Here is a 16217-nt window from a genome sequence, read left to right on the forward strand (position 1 = left end):
TGTTTGCTTCCATACAGCGCTATGTAAAGGTCTGCATGCAGATAATGAAAGAGAAATGGTTGACGTGTTACACCCTGTAATACATGTCTGTTGCTCCTGCACTGTTATTGTCTAATAATATACATGGCAGTTAAGTAGCACCTAATTATAGTCCACACTGAAACCTCAGGATGAAGAAAATAAACAAGCAACAAACAAAAAGAGGTGATTGTCAAGACGACCTGTCTGCTAGTCCTCCACTTGAGCGTGGATTGCTTATTTGCTGTGACCTCCTTGGTCACACAGCGATGGATGTTGAGAATCCAGGTGATCATGCCTACACAGGTGTGCTGAAGGAGAAAGAATTGGTGAAAACACATAAGTGGGCAATGCATTTGAGTCTCACAGCAATAAATAAAAAAGAAAAAAGCCAGCTACACATTACCAAGTCATGAATTATGGCCTAGGCAGAAGGTCACTGAGCCGATTCTAGCCACTGGTTTCTTTTTTCAGTGTCAAATTTCAAGGACTTGAATTTGATACATATATGAGGACCGGAATTACTATTAACTCCACTTAAAAATAAGCTAAAAAACATAATAAATAATTGCCAAAGCTCAGCGATACATTATCCAGACATCAGAAGGCTTTAAACATGAGAGGGCAGCATATAATAATAATAATAATAATAATAAACAAGATTGTTATAGCAATTACCATAGAGCAGTGACTGTTAGAGCTAGGCCTCTAGTTCAGACGACAAAAGTAAAAAACACCTCTGTTAATGTTAAGTGTTCACTTCTCCAGTTCAGTTCAGCTCCCCTATGGGATTGTAGTATTATGTTATCACCAATACTTTTTATAACCCTAACCCTAAACTTAGACATTTGAAGAGACATGTAAAGAGATTTTATTCCAGGCCTCTGTGCTCAAATAACATAAAAAAATGGAGATACTACGTATTTTTCTTAACAGCAACAATATATTTTTCTTTGTAGCAGTTTTATAGTGGCAATATTAAAGAACCCTGAAAACGTTTTCTTCTATCGACTGGATGAACCCCTGAATTAAACCCCTACCACTTGTATTCACAGAGATTTATCTAGGCCTTCTAGGTCTAGAGTGACACAAAACTGGCTCCGTCCACTCAATCAAAATGCCATTAGTTGATTCCACTGTCAGTTCCTAATTGTATTTGGGGGTAATCTGACACATTAGGCCTTCCGTCCAGCTCCTGAAGACCTTACCAATGGGAGAGCTTGCCTGGCTGTATGGAGATACCATAGAGGGAAAAAATCCTGCTTGAACAATTTTGTTTCAAGAATTTAACTTGACGATGAAATGAGAGCAGTACCACAATACATAGAGTTTAAACACAGCAAGCATGATCATTATATTAAATAAAGATGAACTAAAAATCACAGACGTATTTTTTTAGTTCACCAAAATTATAAGCCCTGAGAGTTCCCCGCTGCCACAGATGTACTGGGACGCAGAAGGACCCCTCAATGAATGTGTTATTGAACAATATTCACGTCTCCCATTTCCCACAAAATAACTAAATGTAATTAAGAATGTAATAACAAATGAACCAGATAAGGCAAACTAAGTGCCCAAAGGTTGCTTCTTTAGTTTCACTGTAGAGCTACAAGGATAATAGGACAGTCTGTATCACCCAAAATGATGTTAGTAACATCCTTAGCTTCATAGTTCCAGTGCAAAACCATACCCTGGACAGGAAACATGTCTTGACTGACTGGCTGATTGGGTTGTGATAACAGAAGAAACTGGGTAAATTAGATTTTTCGGTAGATTTATAGTTCCTTCAAGCTGGCAGATGAAATTAAGGAGACGAGAAACTCTTTCTTAAGATTTTTTATGTACAAGTCACAAAACTGTGCACGTAAAGGTAATACAAAAATAGAACAAAATTACATAAAACATATATGAAAGAGATAAATAAATACAAAGACACCTTCAGTTTCTTCCAAATATGATTAGTGTTACCACAATTACAAAGGCTATTGGGATTATTAATGATCATATTTATTCCATAATAAGAGCAGTCAGAGTCGTTCTTTTCTTTTTCAACTAAACTGCTCTTTTTGGGTGAAAAAAAGCAACAACGTTCATGAAAGACTTTTTTTTTTAAACATGTTAGACGAGATTGGTAGAAAATGTACTGTTGGCTAAAAAAAAAATTCAAAACATTCAATTCAAAACATTTAATTTCTGTTTTAAGACCAACTTTTCTGAATGAACTATTAAAACCTCTGCTACATCTTTTCCTCGTTGTAGACAGTCAGGTCTGAACATGTAACTCAAAGACAAAGGAGTACATATCTTAACCTTTTTTCGAATTGCTTTCTTCTGAAGGGTCCGATTCCCAAGTCTCAGGCGCCAAAACGGTGAATCAGTTTCAGATTATATTGCGTACACCCACCGCAAGTCTGTGTTTATCTGCGTTCTTTTGTGCAAAAAAGGGTGAAAAGAAACATTTGGAGTACTGGGACGAGTTAAAATCTGTGTGCAGACATTCTGTATAGAAGCGTGGCATGCCTGGGCTCAGCCTGCCCAGTCTGGTTCTACTGCACAATCTGGGGCATTTCGCTCCAGGCTTTGGCTTTCTTCTTGGCCAGAGCTAGCCATGGAGGCTCATCCTGGGATAGAGGAGCTGGAGTCGGGTGGCTGATGGTCCGTTTGTTCTCCTTCTCCACCAAGGCTGGTTTGGATATCTCCAAGGAGCAGGACACTGGTCAAAGAAAAAAAAAAGGTTACATAGAGTGACAGTTATTTGAGTAATACTTTACCTGAAGTCTGTTTACACAGTGACTTAATAAGACATGCCTTAGTATTGAATATACTTATCAACAGCTTATGCCTGGAAATGCAAGATCATTCAGGATGTTTAATGAAGTCAATGACATTGTATTGATGTAAGAAGCCTTAAACTAAAGGGTAACACAGTATTTGAAGGCTATCTGCATAAGGACTTGATAACACATGAATAAGTACTGGATTATGTACCAATCAAGCAATAGTTGAATATTTTTCCTCCTTCCTCCTGTTAAATGTTGTATTTGCCCACTAACAGCAAATAATATATTATAAATAATATTGATTCAAAATGTTATTATCTATTACCATAAACTGCTGCATGGCAACACAGACAACAGTGCAAGCGGAAACAGCAGCGCTGGACTCTTTCTACATGTGTCCACTAGAGGGCAGCAGAATATCAACTTTATTTCTAGTTCAGGTCTTAACACATTGGGCACCCTGTAAGCTGTCCTCAAAGCTGTCCTATAACCAGATAAAAGCTTTCTGTTGTTGTTGTTATTTGCTGGTGTACTTACAGGTCTGAACAGAATAACCTTCAATAACTAAAAGCCTGCATTGCTAAGTTTTCTAAAACAGGTGACAGAGCAACATTTTTACCTTTGACAGGTGAAGCAACAGGTTTTTGTTGATCTTTGGTGACTGGACTTGACAAATCAGGCAACGAACCCTTTTTGTTGAATTCCTCCTAAAAAAAAAAAAAGAAAAAAAAGAATTTTACAAAAAAACAATTCTTGAGGGAAGAGTAAGTGAAACGGTTCACGAAAGATATTTTCTGGCCTTGCATAGTCAAACACACTGACATGAACACACAATTAACTGTCGATTGTCTGTTGTGGTTTAGATATTTAAAAGATAAGTGAATTCATGGAATTCCCCAGGGATCTAACTACAAAGCATATTTCCCAAGTTACGACATGGAAAGAATGAGTGTAATATAAATGGTGGGATTATGATTGATTGTTGTCTTAAGAAGAATAACAAACAGCAAATGCAGCTGGGTTTGTGTTGCTTGGATGGACAGCATGACTACAGCCATGCCGTACATACATGCATAAGTGTCTAAACCTGACAATACATCATTAAGGTGTTGGTTAATAGATAATAAGGCCTAAATGCAGTGAAGCAGTGATGAAAGAAAAAAAAAACTCATTCAGCCACGAGCACGATTTGTTAGGTTTTCATACAGCCTGACTAAACCATGATTCTTACATGATCAGACCCAAAATTATTTCCACCCTCAATGTGCACAAGGTCATATTTAGCAATTCTGCAGGTTGGGATAGAAGCACACACCTTTATTTCAGGGGATTCCTCCAGAGAGCTGAAGATTTTCTGCTTCTGTCTGGCCACAGAGATCCAGCTTGGAGGCTCAGAGTTCTCGACCGATGCTTTACCCATTGCCACATCTGTATGAAGAACCAAAACATGGCAAAAAAGCATTACATCAACTCCATCCTTGTACACGGAAGCTATATTTGATAATGAATATTCACAAACAACTAGGGCTGTCCACACTAGACAGTCATCAAGATTCTGTCAACCATATTATTCCATGCATTTATTTCTTTACTTATATTGACCGATATAAATGGAGGCCTGTCACAATTATTAGTCAGTGTTAATGGTACCTTAACAGATGTGCAATTTACCCATGCTATTGGCACTACCTCTCAGTCCCATAACATGACAGATCCTGGCTTTTGAACTTGAACCCATTATCTATTATTTCCATTAAACAGTCTGGAAGGTGGACTTGTCAGACGTCAGCACGTTTCCACTGTATTTCAGTCCATTTTAGATGAGTTTGAGCCCAGAGAAGTCAGCAGTGTTTCTGGCTGTTGTTGACAAATGGCTTCTGCTGTGCATATTAGTCTTAACTTGCATTTATGGATGCTGTGACAAACACTGCTTACTGACAACACTTGTTAAAGTTCTCCTGAGCCCACAAGGATATATTCAATACAGAGACATGCTGCTTTTAAATGCAGTGCTGACTGAGGGGTCGAACGTCACAGGCATTCTGTTCTGGTTTTTGGGCTTGCTTTGAGTGCATGATTTTTCCTGCTTCCCTGAATCCTCTGATGATATTGTGCACCCTAAAGGGTTAAATACCTAAAATCCTTGCAAATCCTTGCTCCTTGCAAACATTATTCTCAAAAATTGGACTATTTGCTGATGCATTTTCTGGCGAAGAGGCGAGAATCAAAACACCCTTGCCTATAATGTGCTAGTCTTTTCCTGGGTGCTTCTTTTATACCCACACATGATTATATCACATATTTAAAATACTTTATGAACATTTAACAGCATTCCTAGCCCCTATCAACTTTTTTGGAACATGTTGCAGGCATCCTACCTGAGGTTCTCTTGGGCTTCACCACACCATCAACCAGCTGATCAGGCTTCTTGGGCAAGGCAGGCTTTCTGGCTAGCTGGTCCAATATCGGGGCCTTATATGTCTCTGCTGGCTCTGGTTCTGTGGTGGAACCGGTAGTGGGACTTTCTCCTTCTGAAGCATAGCGGTGCAGAATTGCAGTCTTTCGCAGACGAACTCCAAAAGGGTTCTCTGGGGTCATGTCTTCATGAACCTGGCAAATCTCTCTCTGGATGGGGAGGGATGGCACACTCTGAGTGAGGACTGGACTGCTGGGACCCTCAGCTTTCACATCTTCAAAAGGCTGATCTGTGCTTAGGGATTCTTTGAATATAGGCTCCTCCTCTGCTGTAGAGACTGTGACATCCAAAGACAGCTCCTTGGCAGACCCACTGGACAGTGACCTCTGCCAGGCAGGAGCGACTGTAAAACGGGGTCGACTTTCAGCGGTGCTTGGGTGGTGCTTATCGGTTGATGGCTCCTGTATCTCCTGATGGTCATCAGCCAACTGAGGGCTTTCTGAAGACTCTTCTTGAAGTCCTTCCAGATTGTCTTGTTGCTCATTGGCCTCCTCTTGTAGATTTTCAGGCTCATCCTCCTCCTCAGCCTGCTTGGGGATATCTGAGGCTCTACTACGAAGACTGAGATCAAGAGAGGTGGTTACTACAAAAGAAGGCTGCTCGATTGACCCCTGTGCAGGAACATCTTCCGGCTGGCCCACAGTCTCCATTGAGACCAGGTCATCTTCAACTGATTGCTCAAATTCACGGATGCTTTCAACTTCAGTGCTCATGTCTTTTCTAAACTCATGTTGCTCTTCAGTCTCAAATGGACGTGCCTCATCTTCGGTCTCATTTTCTTCTTCTGCTTCCGGTTCATCAGCATCCTCCTGTTTGTGTTGCTCAACCACCACCTCTTCCTCTTGCTCGGCTTCTACATCCTTTACCTCCTCTACATCTTCCTCAGTCTCCCTCTCCTGTTCCTCATTTCTGTTGTCTTCCACATTTTCTTCATCCTCTAGTTCCACACCCATTTCCGACACAGCTTCTCTCTTTGCCTCAATCTCTTCATCCACATCCTCCTGCAAGTATTTTGTGTCGTCCAGGTCTTCCTCATCCTCATTCTTATACTCCTCTTTCTCAACCTCAACTTCAGACACTTGCTGATCTTCATCAAATGATGCTTCCTCATTAAATTCCTGTTCCTCTGGCTCCTTGTATTGCTCTGGAGCTTCTTCTACCTCTTGCAGTTGTTCATCTGATTCAGAGAGACTGTTTGGAGCTGGTGTTACATGTTCATTCAGAGTTAAGGCTTGATCTGTGGAGTCAAGGATGTCTGGGGTGTCATTCTTGGCCTGGTTATCCAGCACATGTTCCACCTAAAGTAAAACATGACAAGACTTAACATAATCTCTTTTCTTTTTACAATTCTGCCATTTTCCAATTGGTAAATGATTTTAAAAAAAGATATTTGGTGGATGCTAAGGAGATGGGCGTCTAACTTAATAACTATGAACATTAAAAGCCTTCAGTTTGGGCCACAAATGTAAAAAGTCATTCAAAAATATAGGGCTGATATGAACAGAGAACAGAGAGCTGCAGCTGCTGTTTTCCATTCAAGCAAGTGACAGAGACTCATTCACTTCTTAAAGTTTGGAAATCAAACATGACTGTTTAATTTCACAGTCAGTTTATATTTAGGTTAGTGGTAAATTTGTAGACATTAGGCCTTCACTGCAGCTCCTGAAGTCCTAACTAATCAAAACGCTTGCCTGGCTGTATCTGTCTAGATACTACAAAGAAAATAAAATGCTAATTGGACAATTTTTTATTTGGTGTTTAAATTTTCAATTTTGAATCCTACTAACAAACCGTTCCATTTAACTGTTTCCAACCCAAACTTAACAATGAATTTAGAGAATTACTACACCAGGGGAGGGGAAATGAGGTCACTAGTGACAAAAAGTATGCATTTGGTTTATTCTGACTTACCACTCAGTAACTATTACAGAGACCAAATTCTCTTTAAAATGAAAACATGTAAAATATGTCAACATGAAAGGGCTTGTTATTCAGTAACTACATGAACCCCAATGCAAAATGACTGAGTTATTATTGCTAAGTTATTGTAATGAAGGATGGAAGTCTGAACCTGGAGGTGGGTCAGCGAGCATTACCTCCATCTGTTCAGCCTTGGCCTCGGGTTCCAGTACCAAGCCTGACGTAAGGGGACCCTTCAGGGAGCTCAGTACTTCCTCCAGCAGTGACCCCTGCTCCTCTGAAACAACCTCACACCCAGCATCCAGCAGGAAGTCATCAGCCTGGAGCTCCAGAGTCACTGGCTTCTCCCAGGAGGATTCTGGGATCTTGGAGTCAGGGACGTGATCTTTGTCAGGAAAACGTTCCTCCTCCTCCTCCTCGTCCTCAGAAGTCTCAGCAGAGGCGGCGGATGTTGTGGATGCTCTTTGGCTTTGAGAAGAGGCTTCAAGGTCCTCATTATGCATGGCTGGGCTTGGCTGAGACTCTTCCTGCGCTTCATCGACCTCCTCTACAACCTCTGAAACATCAGCTGATGGAAAATTTGACTGTTAGTTCGAGTTTACTACACCGGTCGTTCTCAATTCTGGTCCTGGAGTACCACTGTCTGATACATTTTAGAGCTTCCCCTGCTCCCAACACATCTAATACTAAACTACTGAACTAATTAACTACCTAACAAGCCCCTCCTAAGGTGAATTAGGTGCATAAGAGCAAGTAAAACACTCCAGAACCACTGTGCTAGCCAAAGACATTTGATGAAAGGATCTTTCTCTGTTATCAAGGTTTCAATGAGTCTTCCAGAAGAGCAATCAATCAGATACCTTCATTCTCTTCCTCTTCAGTGCATGTTCTGATGGCTCTCAGTTTGTCCTCTGTGTCTTTGAGCAGCACTCTTTCTCTCAGGTCTCTTTTCTTGCTTTGTAACATCTCCCTCTAAACAGAAGCATTTCAGGTTAAGATTGCAGGTTAAACAGCTCCAGTAAAGACAGTCATTTCAAACACATTGCCTGTCAAAAATCTGGGGATACTAAGCCTTTTAGAATATTTTAATTCAAATGAGCAAAGCTTTCTTTTTCAGTCTGCAATAGCTTGACAAAGACTAACCAAGTTTAATTTGTGTAAATCATATAAACATTTGCGACATTTGTGACCGTACTTGTTTGTTCATAATGCCAAAGTCAACACATTTCATGTTTTTGTTGGGAGTCACTGATGAGCACTCAAGCCTTTCCAGTGTTTCTATTACTTTGAGACTTTGAGGGCTTTGTGTATGAACTTTAAACATTGTCAAACAAAGTCAGTGTATACAAATTATTAGCATAAACATCATTTTATGTCAAATTATTTGAAGGCGTGATTTCTTAAAAAGGCCCATATCGCTGTTGTTGGAATAAATCTCCATTTTTCAGTTTTTATCAGAATTTGAAAATATCTGTAGCTCTTTGCATTGTGTGCGATTTTAATGATGAATGGACCAAAAGAAACGGCCCAAAATTACTTGTAAAAAATTCTGTTTCCATTGACTTACATTAAAAGTAAAGTAGGTTCTCTCCTTCTCCTGTAAAGTTACCATTATGGAGATACAAGGTTTTGTTCCACCAACAGCGATATACTAGATTTACATACACAACTCCTACAAAATGCATCAGTATCCACACAAACAACACAAACTAAACAGAGAGATCACTCTCGTTTTGAAGAACCGCACAGACTACCTGTATCGTTCAGGATACATTTTACAGTTCTGCTACTAGTTTCTAAGGCTCTAAATGGCCTTAAAGCACCACTTAGATCTGCAGATAGTGGCCTTCTGCAAACACCTTCAGTAAAATACAGAAAACATGGACTCTAAATTAATCTGCTTCTAAACTGTGGAGCTTAATTCCACCTTTCATTAGACAGTCAAGCTCAGTGCTCACTTTTAAGAAGCACCTTAAAACATATCTTTTAATGAAAACTACCTCATGCTGCTTATCTTTTAATTTGATCTGTTATTTTCTTAACTGATTCTAAATGAACACATCATTTTTGCATTACTGTTTAACTTTATCACCTCTCCGTAAAGCACTCTGAGCTGCCACCAGCATAAAGTGATATACAAATTAAAATGATTATCATTATTATTATTATTTATTATTTTCCCCCTAAGGTCCTCTTATAATGTCTACAGTGTTCTTTCCATTCTCAGCTATAACAGATTTTTACATAAACCATTTTCTAACCTCTATTTATTGTGCAAATTCAAACACTGTTCTGACTGGCTGGTCTGTATAGAGCCTCATTCAAATAGCAATCCAAGCTGAAACACTCCTTATTAACAGGGGTGGGGCTAAACTGCTGAAGGTCAAGTAGGTGAATATATGCAAATAGATCGTTTTCTGTGACATCACAAGAACAGCGAATTCGAAACAGGCTGTTTTAGCAGCTTCAGCACATGCTGAAACTTAAACAGTGCTCACAGTGAGGGAAATTCAATATTCCATGATATGGGCACTTTAACGGAAAAGCAACAGCGGAAAACAAACGTTATTTAAACGTTTTTAAAACAGTGGGTGTCTATTTTCTGCACATTTTTTGGCCATCATGTAAACTGCTTGGCTGATTTTAATTTTGTGTGTGCAAAACTAATAAATACCTTCAGCTAACTTCCACACTTTCAGCTACAAAAAGTGCACGAAATGATTTAAACATGAGCTTCAGCTCCCAACAAAGTGAGTGAATGAGGGGATCGGAAGGGATTTCTCACGCTGGCAGGCTTCCTCTTAGCGCAGGCCTTGGCTTTGACGGCGATGCGATGGTGAGCCGCAGAGCTATCCAGGCAGGAGAGCGAGCTGGCCGGCTGACTGAAGTCCACAGGGACTGAGGCCTGCGGGGTTCCCGGCCTAGATGAGGCTCCGTAAGACAGCTACATACAGATGAACAGAAGCAGAGAGGAAGAGACAACCAGAGGAAAACAGTCACACTCTCTGCATAATCAACTTCAGCATAAAACACGTCGTTTTAATGAAATACTGTATTAAAGTCTTTGATAAAGTATCAACCCGTCATATGACAACACACACTTGAAATTGCAGTTAAAAAAAATGAATTGGGCAGAGAATTATCTCCAGAACCAGCCAAAGGTTTGGACAAACATACTCAGTTACATAAAAGTTTTTGCCTTAATGAAGCTTTGCACACTCTTGGCAGTCTCTCAAGCAAAGCTACAAGAGAAGCTTTCTCAACAGGCTTAAAGAAGAACCCACTCATTCTGAGACCTTGTTGACTGCTGAAAACTTGTTTGGGAGGCATTTGACAGATTTATTTATTTTTTTGGAACACTTGAACCATTGGTTACCTCATAACGTGTTTAACAACATGATACTTGTTTCCATAAACACTTTTAGCACAGCATCAATCGGATGGTAGACTACTGGTGCAGAGAAAGCTTTTCGAAGGACTCCAACCAGACTGCAGTACAGGTTGATATATATATTAAATATGAACATTAAAGGGTAAATCATACTTTTTAGATCAAAATGTCAAGAAGTCAAAGAAAAAAAAACATTCAGTTACATGTTTCCACATTTTTGACTGGTACTGTATGTTTGAGCACTTAATTATCCAGAAAAGTGGTAATTTTGCTTTTGTGGTGCATCAAACTCACAAAAACAAACACTTTATATATACACACAAGTGAGTCAGAGGAGCTCATGAGATTATTAGAGACTACACGCTTCTAAACTATTTAAATTAGTAGATAAGCCACATCCTTTGGCATATAGCCTTTCTTTTGCCATACTGTGAGGAATAGGTGGGTAAGTTCATTCATTTCCTTCCCACGGTGAACCACCCAAGACATACAGTAACATGTTTTTGCTTTAAGGTCACACTTGGCTAAGAATAGCTTTTTAAAGTGCTCTTTCTCCTCATGTGAAAGCTCTAAACATCCAACAGTTTATGCGAAACTCCAAACTCAAATTCCTCAGCGGACAAAAAGCAGACTCTTTCCTCTCAGCTTACTCAACTCTGACTGGTGTCTTGAGTTATTTCCTCTTGAGAAACAAAAGGAAAAACAAAAAGGTCTGTCAAGCTGTGTAAACAGTAAAGTCGGCATGCTGTGGTCAGACATCATCACCAATGGCTGGAGGTGTGAGAAAGCCTTTCATTAAACATGAAGTACTCAATTGTGTACAGTTTTTTCAACCTGATTTTACAGACAACAGCTTAATATCCATCACCTATAGAGAGAGGCTTTCTCAAAATGACCACAACAGTTACTACAGCAAGGTCCTGAACAGGGATCATGCATTCTCTGCAGACTTATGATTGCATGATATCTAACTGACCACACATCTTCAGCAAAAATAAAACAAAATAAATATATAATAAATACATTTCCTCAGAGGCCGACTTGTAGTAGCTAATACTGCACCTTAACCCTTGTGTGGTGTTGGGGTCTGTGGGACTAATTTTCAGTGTCTTCACTCTGTTCACCCCCTACACATTTAGATTACACATGTGGTGTTGGGCTGAACCCACAGGGAGTAAAAGTGTGGAAGTGCTGTGTCCTTCACTCTTCACCTTCTACATGGCCTGCTGTTAGTGTGTGTGTGTGTGTGTGTGTGTATGTGTGTGTGTGTGTGTGTGTGTGAGAGAGAGAGAGGGTAGACAACATGGACAGGCTGCTGACTGGCTACAGCTGCTAAAGGAGAACCCTACGCTGGCCACGTGCAGTGTGTTGTGATGTAAAATAGCACCCAAAGCGCCCCCCCCTTCTCTAGAATATCGTGTTTCACGTCAAATCACCCTGAATGACTTTGTTCAAATTGTAAGCATTTAATTACACAGAAATTGGTGGAATTCCCTTTTTAATACTGATACTGACCACCCCTGCTCTTTCACACATTTTGAAATGGCTTGTTTAGATGGCACCGTCTCTTTTATTGTATTCAAATGAGCGGCACTTGTGAGGTCACATCCAGCACTGGAAAACAGGAAAATAACTGTCGGTCTAACAGACCATAAGCAGAATAGTCTCTGTGAGAACGCTGAGAGTGAATTAAAGCAGTAGTAGTAGGTAGAGGAGGGTCAAACAACCATCCATAAGGTTAAAGTCAGCTTCGAAGTATGCACGGTGCACATCTGTGCAGTCATTCATATGCAGCAACCAATAATTGCTACACTGCAATCCACAATTATAACTGAAGGGAAAAAGCAGCACGCTGTCTATTCTTGTGGGGTCACATGACTGTGTGATGGCTATGGGCAGTGAAAAGGCTGTGCTGCGAGTCGGGGCTGTGGCTAGCTTCAGTTTGGCAGCCACTGCACCTCAGAATGCTGGAATAACCCGTTTCTAGCAGAGCAGCAGACAGTAAGACTGCCACGGCGAGCCGCCGGAATGCAGCTTAGACCTCAACCACAACTTTGATGGCAACCCTTGCAGTGAAACAACACATGATAAATCCTACTGAAATGCACCGATGATCAGAAGGGCACAGCAGAGCTCTCGGAGCAAAAGTTCATAGCCTAGTTACAGTATGTGTGGGAGACGTCAAAAGCGACCTTTTTCACCTCAAGCTCATCTCACAGGTCATATTAAGACCATTTTCTTAGTTTTCTCATAGCCTTTCATCACAATGGAGTGATTTTTGCATGTCTGATTTTCGATTACATCGCTGCCCACCAATGGCAGAGGAAAATTAATATTAATCATTAATATATCAGGTTATATCGTCCCCTCCCACCACCTCTATCATTAAGAGAAACACTCAGCTGGTGCAGGAATCCTTCATAATCCTGAGTTTCCCTCAGAAATAATGGAAAATGTGGTATTATTCAATTCAAATCAAATCAAATGTATTTGTAGCGCTTTTTACAACTGATGTAGTTACAAAGCAACTTCACAGAATTCCAGAAAAGACAAAGTTTTAACATGAATGTAAAACCCCCAGGTGAGCAAGCCAGGGGTGCCAGTGGCAAGGAGAAACTCCCTCAGAGCCAAGGAAGAAACCTCGGGAGGAACCAAGGCTCACAAGGGGGGGGACCCATTCTCCTCTGGTCAGACTACCTACAGAGTTATTATACTACTAATATTAATAGCAGTAGTATTAGTAGTAGTAATAGCTGGGAGTCCATGAAAAATTCATTATAGGGTGGGCAGCTAGTCGAAGGCAAGTGGCGGTAGCTGGGGTGTGGGCAGCTTGTCTGAAGTGGGTAGCAGGAGTATTCAGTAAAGACTTCTTATTACATGTCATCTTATTCAGTTATTATTAAGTTGTATGTAGTTATAACAGTGAGGAATTGCAGACTTCTCATTCAGTATTACTTCATCAATATGTAATTAATGAATGACTAATAATTAAAACCTTCTTGTGACTAATATGAATAGAAATACCAATTTGCTGTATTTATTTATTTTTGTTTGCATTTTAATGCAAATTAAAGCGACCCATATTGCTGGTGTCGGAACAAAACCTCGTGTCTCCGAAACAAACTTTATTTTAATGTAAGTCAATGGAATCAGACTTTTCCCCCCAAGTGATTTTGAGCCGTTTCTGTTGGTCCGTTCTTCATGAAATTTACACACAATATAAAGAACAACAGGTATTTTCAAATTGTGTCAAATACAGTATGTGTCAAATACTGAAAAACAATAAAAAATGGAGATAACAAGGTTTTGTTCTGACAGCAGCAATATAATGAGTGCAGTGTGTATAAAACAGCTTAAACCTCCAAACAGGAGTAATTGATTAATATTTCATAGCTATAACTAAGTCAGACATGACAATTACTGAAAACACACATTACATTTACATAAATATTTTATGGTATTAAGAAAAAAAAACATCCAGAGAGGCTTACAACGGTATTCATAGCCTGAAGGATTCTTATTATAATAACAAGTGACGTTCCTGCCAGGGAACTGACCCTCCAAAATGTAAACAGAGCCAAAGAGACCACAGTATATCACTTATTTCTGCAAATTTCACAAACTCCACAACAGAATCCACCTACAAGATATACATCATATATTTTACAGTTATTTATTAACCTCTTAAGCTCCTTGGAACCACCGGTGGTTCCAAAACGCACTTCGTCATATTCTTTATAACTTTCATATTTCATCAGCTCCATTCAGAAGCTGGGCGTCGTATGAGGCTGTAGCTCTTCTCTCCAGTCTAATAGACGGTGATGTCATTTTAAACCCTTATAATAAAAGAAGCTGAACTCAGTTTGTTTTTCTACTGAAAGTCGACCCGTTTTTCCCCAAATCTGGGCTCTAAACTATAAACAGACGGCGTCTCTTCAGTGAACTGCTCTCTATTAGAAAATAATACAAAGAGCATCTAAGATTTTTGGCTTTCAGCAGTAAATTGTAAGTAATGTGAGGGGAGCTTTTACAAAAAAAATAAAGTAAAATAAAAATTTTCATTTATTTCATGCAGTTACTGAATAATTTGGCTTATGATTTGGTCACGTACATCAGATGGACAAGCCAAAATATACCCTGGAGACTAAGACACTACATTATACTTTTCTAAGGACTGCAGGGTAGGGTTTGTTCAGTCAAAGTGCGACTGGGCACGCATAACAACAGTGAGCTATGCTATTTTTCAGTTATTCATATGGGCGTTGTAGCAGTAGAGACAGAACAGTGTGACAGAACGGCGCAAAAACTCATCACGGACTGGAGAACGACAAAAAAAGCTATATAATGTATGGCTCATATAAGTCATATACATTTGTTTTTACAAAAACAAACTGTAGTGAAGCTCATACGAAATAACTAAACAATAAAGATAAATGGGATGAAAAGAAATGCTTGGTTGTTGTTGTGTAGTTGCCCATCATTCTACAGCTATTGGATGCCCATTTATCTCTAATGATTCTGGACTCTACAGTATGACTGGTATTAGGTTAGCCTGTGTCAGCACTGAAATGAAGCAAATACACATCACATCATTTACAGTATACTTTAAATAGGGGGTTCTTGTCCTGGGGGTCAGGACACAGTTCCAGGGGGGGGTCATGAGAGTGGCACTAAAGGCTATATACCATATTTACATTTACGGCATTTGGCTGACGCTCTTATCGAGAGCGACTGTTTGATCATTTTTACACAAGTAGGCGAAGGTAGTGTTAGGAGTCTTGCCCAAGAACTCTTATTGGTATAGTGTAGGGTGCTTACCCAGGTGGGGGATTGAACCCTAGTCTACAGCATAGAAGGCAGAGGTGTTAACCACTACACTAACCAACCACCATATCAAACACAGGGAAACTCATTTTGATGAGTGGATACAAGCTTCGGCCCCAAATACAGACCAAGCAAGACAGGCCAGTGTTGACTATGGAATTTCTTTTTGGCGAGCTTGCTACCGAGAGAGGGTCTTGACTGACCATTCAACTTGCAGCATTCATCAGTGTCCAGTTAGAGATTTTTGGGTTTTTGGTGAAGTGCTAAGGAATGTAGGGCCAGTAAGTTAACTGACCTCTATTTGATTTCTGTTCTGTATTTTCTTTAATGTGTGCGCTGCTGTGTGTGTGTGTGTGTGTGTGTGTGTGTGTGTTGCAGGGTGGGGGGGCAGAGGATGGGCATGTTGGCACAGATATTTTTCAATTTTTCACCCCAAAAGGTGCACTGTGAAAAAGAACCCCTGACATGCATTTTCAAACTGACCACACGTGTTAGCCGTTAAATCTTCGGTTGCATCTGATGGCTCAAAAACATAAAACAAAAACACATGACACCTATTTTAAGGTCTCATTATGATAGAGCGTGTGTGTGTGTGTGTGTGTGTTTGTGTGTGTGTGTGTGTGTGGATCGGAGTTTGCTTTGGAGTCTCTTTCAGAACGTGTGTGTCTCTGTGGTCAGCAGCACGGCAAAGTCACATGCTGGAAGAGAAAATCTAATCTAGTGCTGTAGGAATTCCCCGCTCGACTGTCTGACAAAACAGAGCACAAACAGAAGAGTGAAAATCAAAAAGCTCTGCATAATTTAATTT

General features: G+C 40.0%; 1 protein-coding gene across 9 annotated transcripts in view; it reads right to left on the bottom strand.

Moving 5' to 3' along the window:
• Positions 1–1838: 1838 nt before the first annotated feature.
• zgc:66433 (uncharacterized protein LOC321250 homolog) overlaps positions 1839–16217 on the bottom strand; it is a 61637-nt gene continuing 47258 nt past the window's right edge. For all 9 annotated transcript variants that reach the window (XM_017692140.2, XM_017692141.2, XM_017692139.2 and 6 more), the window contains 7 exons: positions 9980–10138; positions 8055–8166; positions 7371–7762; positions 5177–6572; positions 4114–4226; positions 3418–3505; positions 1839–2731 (listed from right to left, as the gene is read on the bottom strand). In XM_017692140.2, the coding sequence (XP_017547629.1) occupies positions 2565–2731; positions 3418–3505; positions 4114–4226; positions 5177–6572; positions 7371–7762; positions 8055–8166; positions 9980–10138 (2427 nt within the window). In that variant the 3' untranslated portion in view covers positions 1839–2564. The remainder of the gene's footprint in view (positions 2732–3417; positions 3506–4113; positions 4227–5176; positions 6573–7370; positions 7763–8054; positions 8167–9979; positions 10139–16217) is intronic.

Source organism: Pygocentrus nattereri, chromosome 8, assembly GCF_015220715.1.
Source record: "Pygocentrus nattereri isolate fPygNat1 chromosome 8, fPygNat1.pri, whole genome shotgun sequence".
NCBI lineage: Eukaryota > Metazoa > Chordata > Actinopteri > Characiformes > Serrasalmidae > Pygocentrus > Pygocentrus nattereri.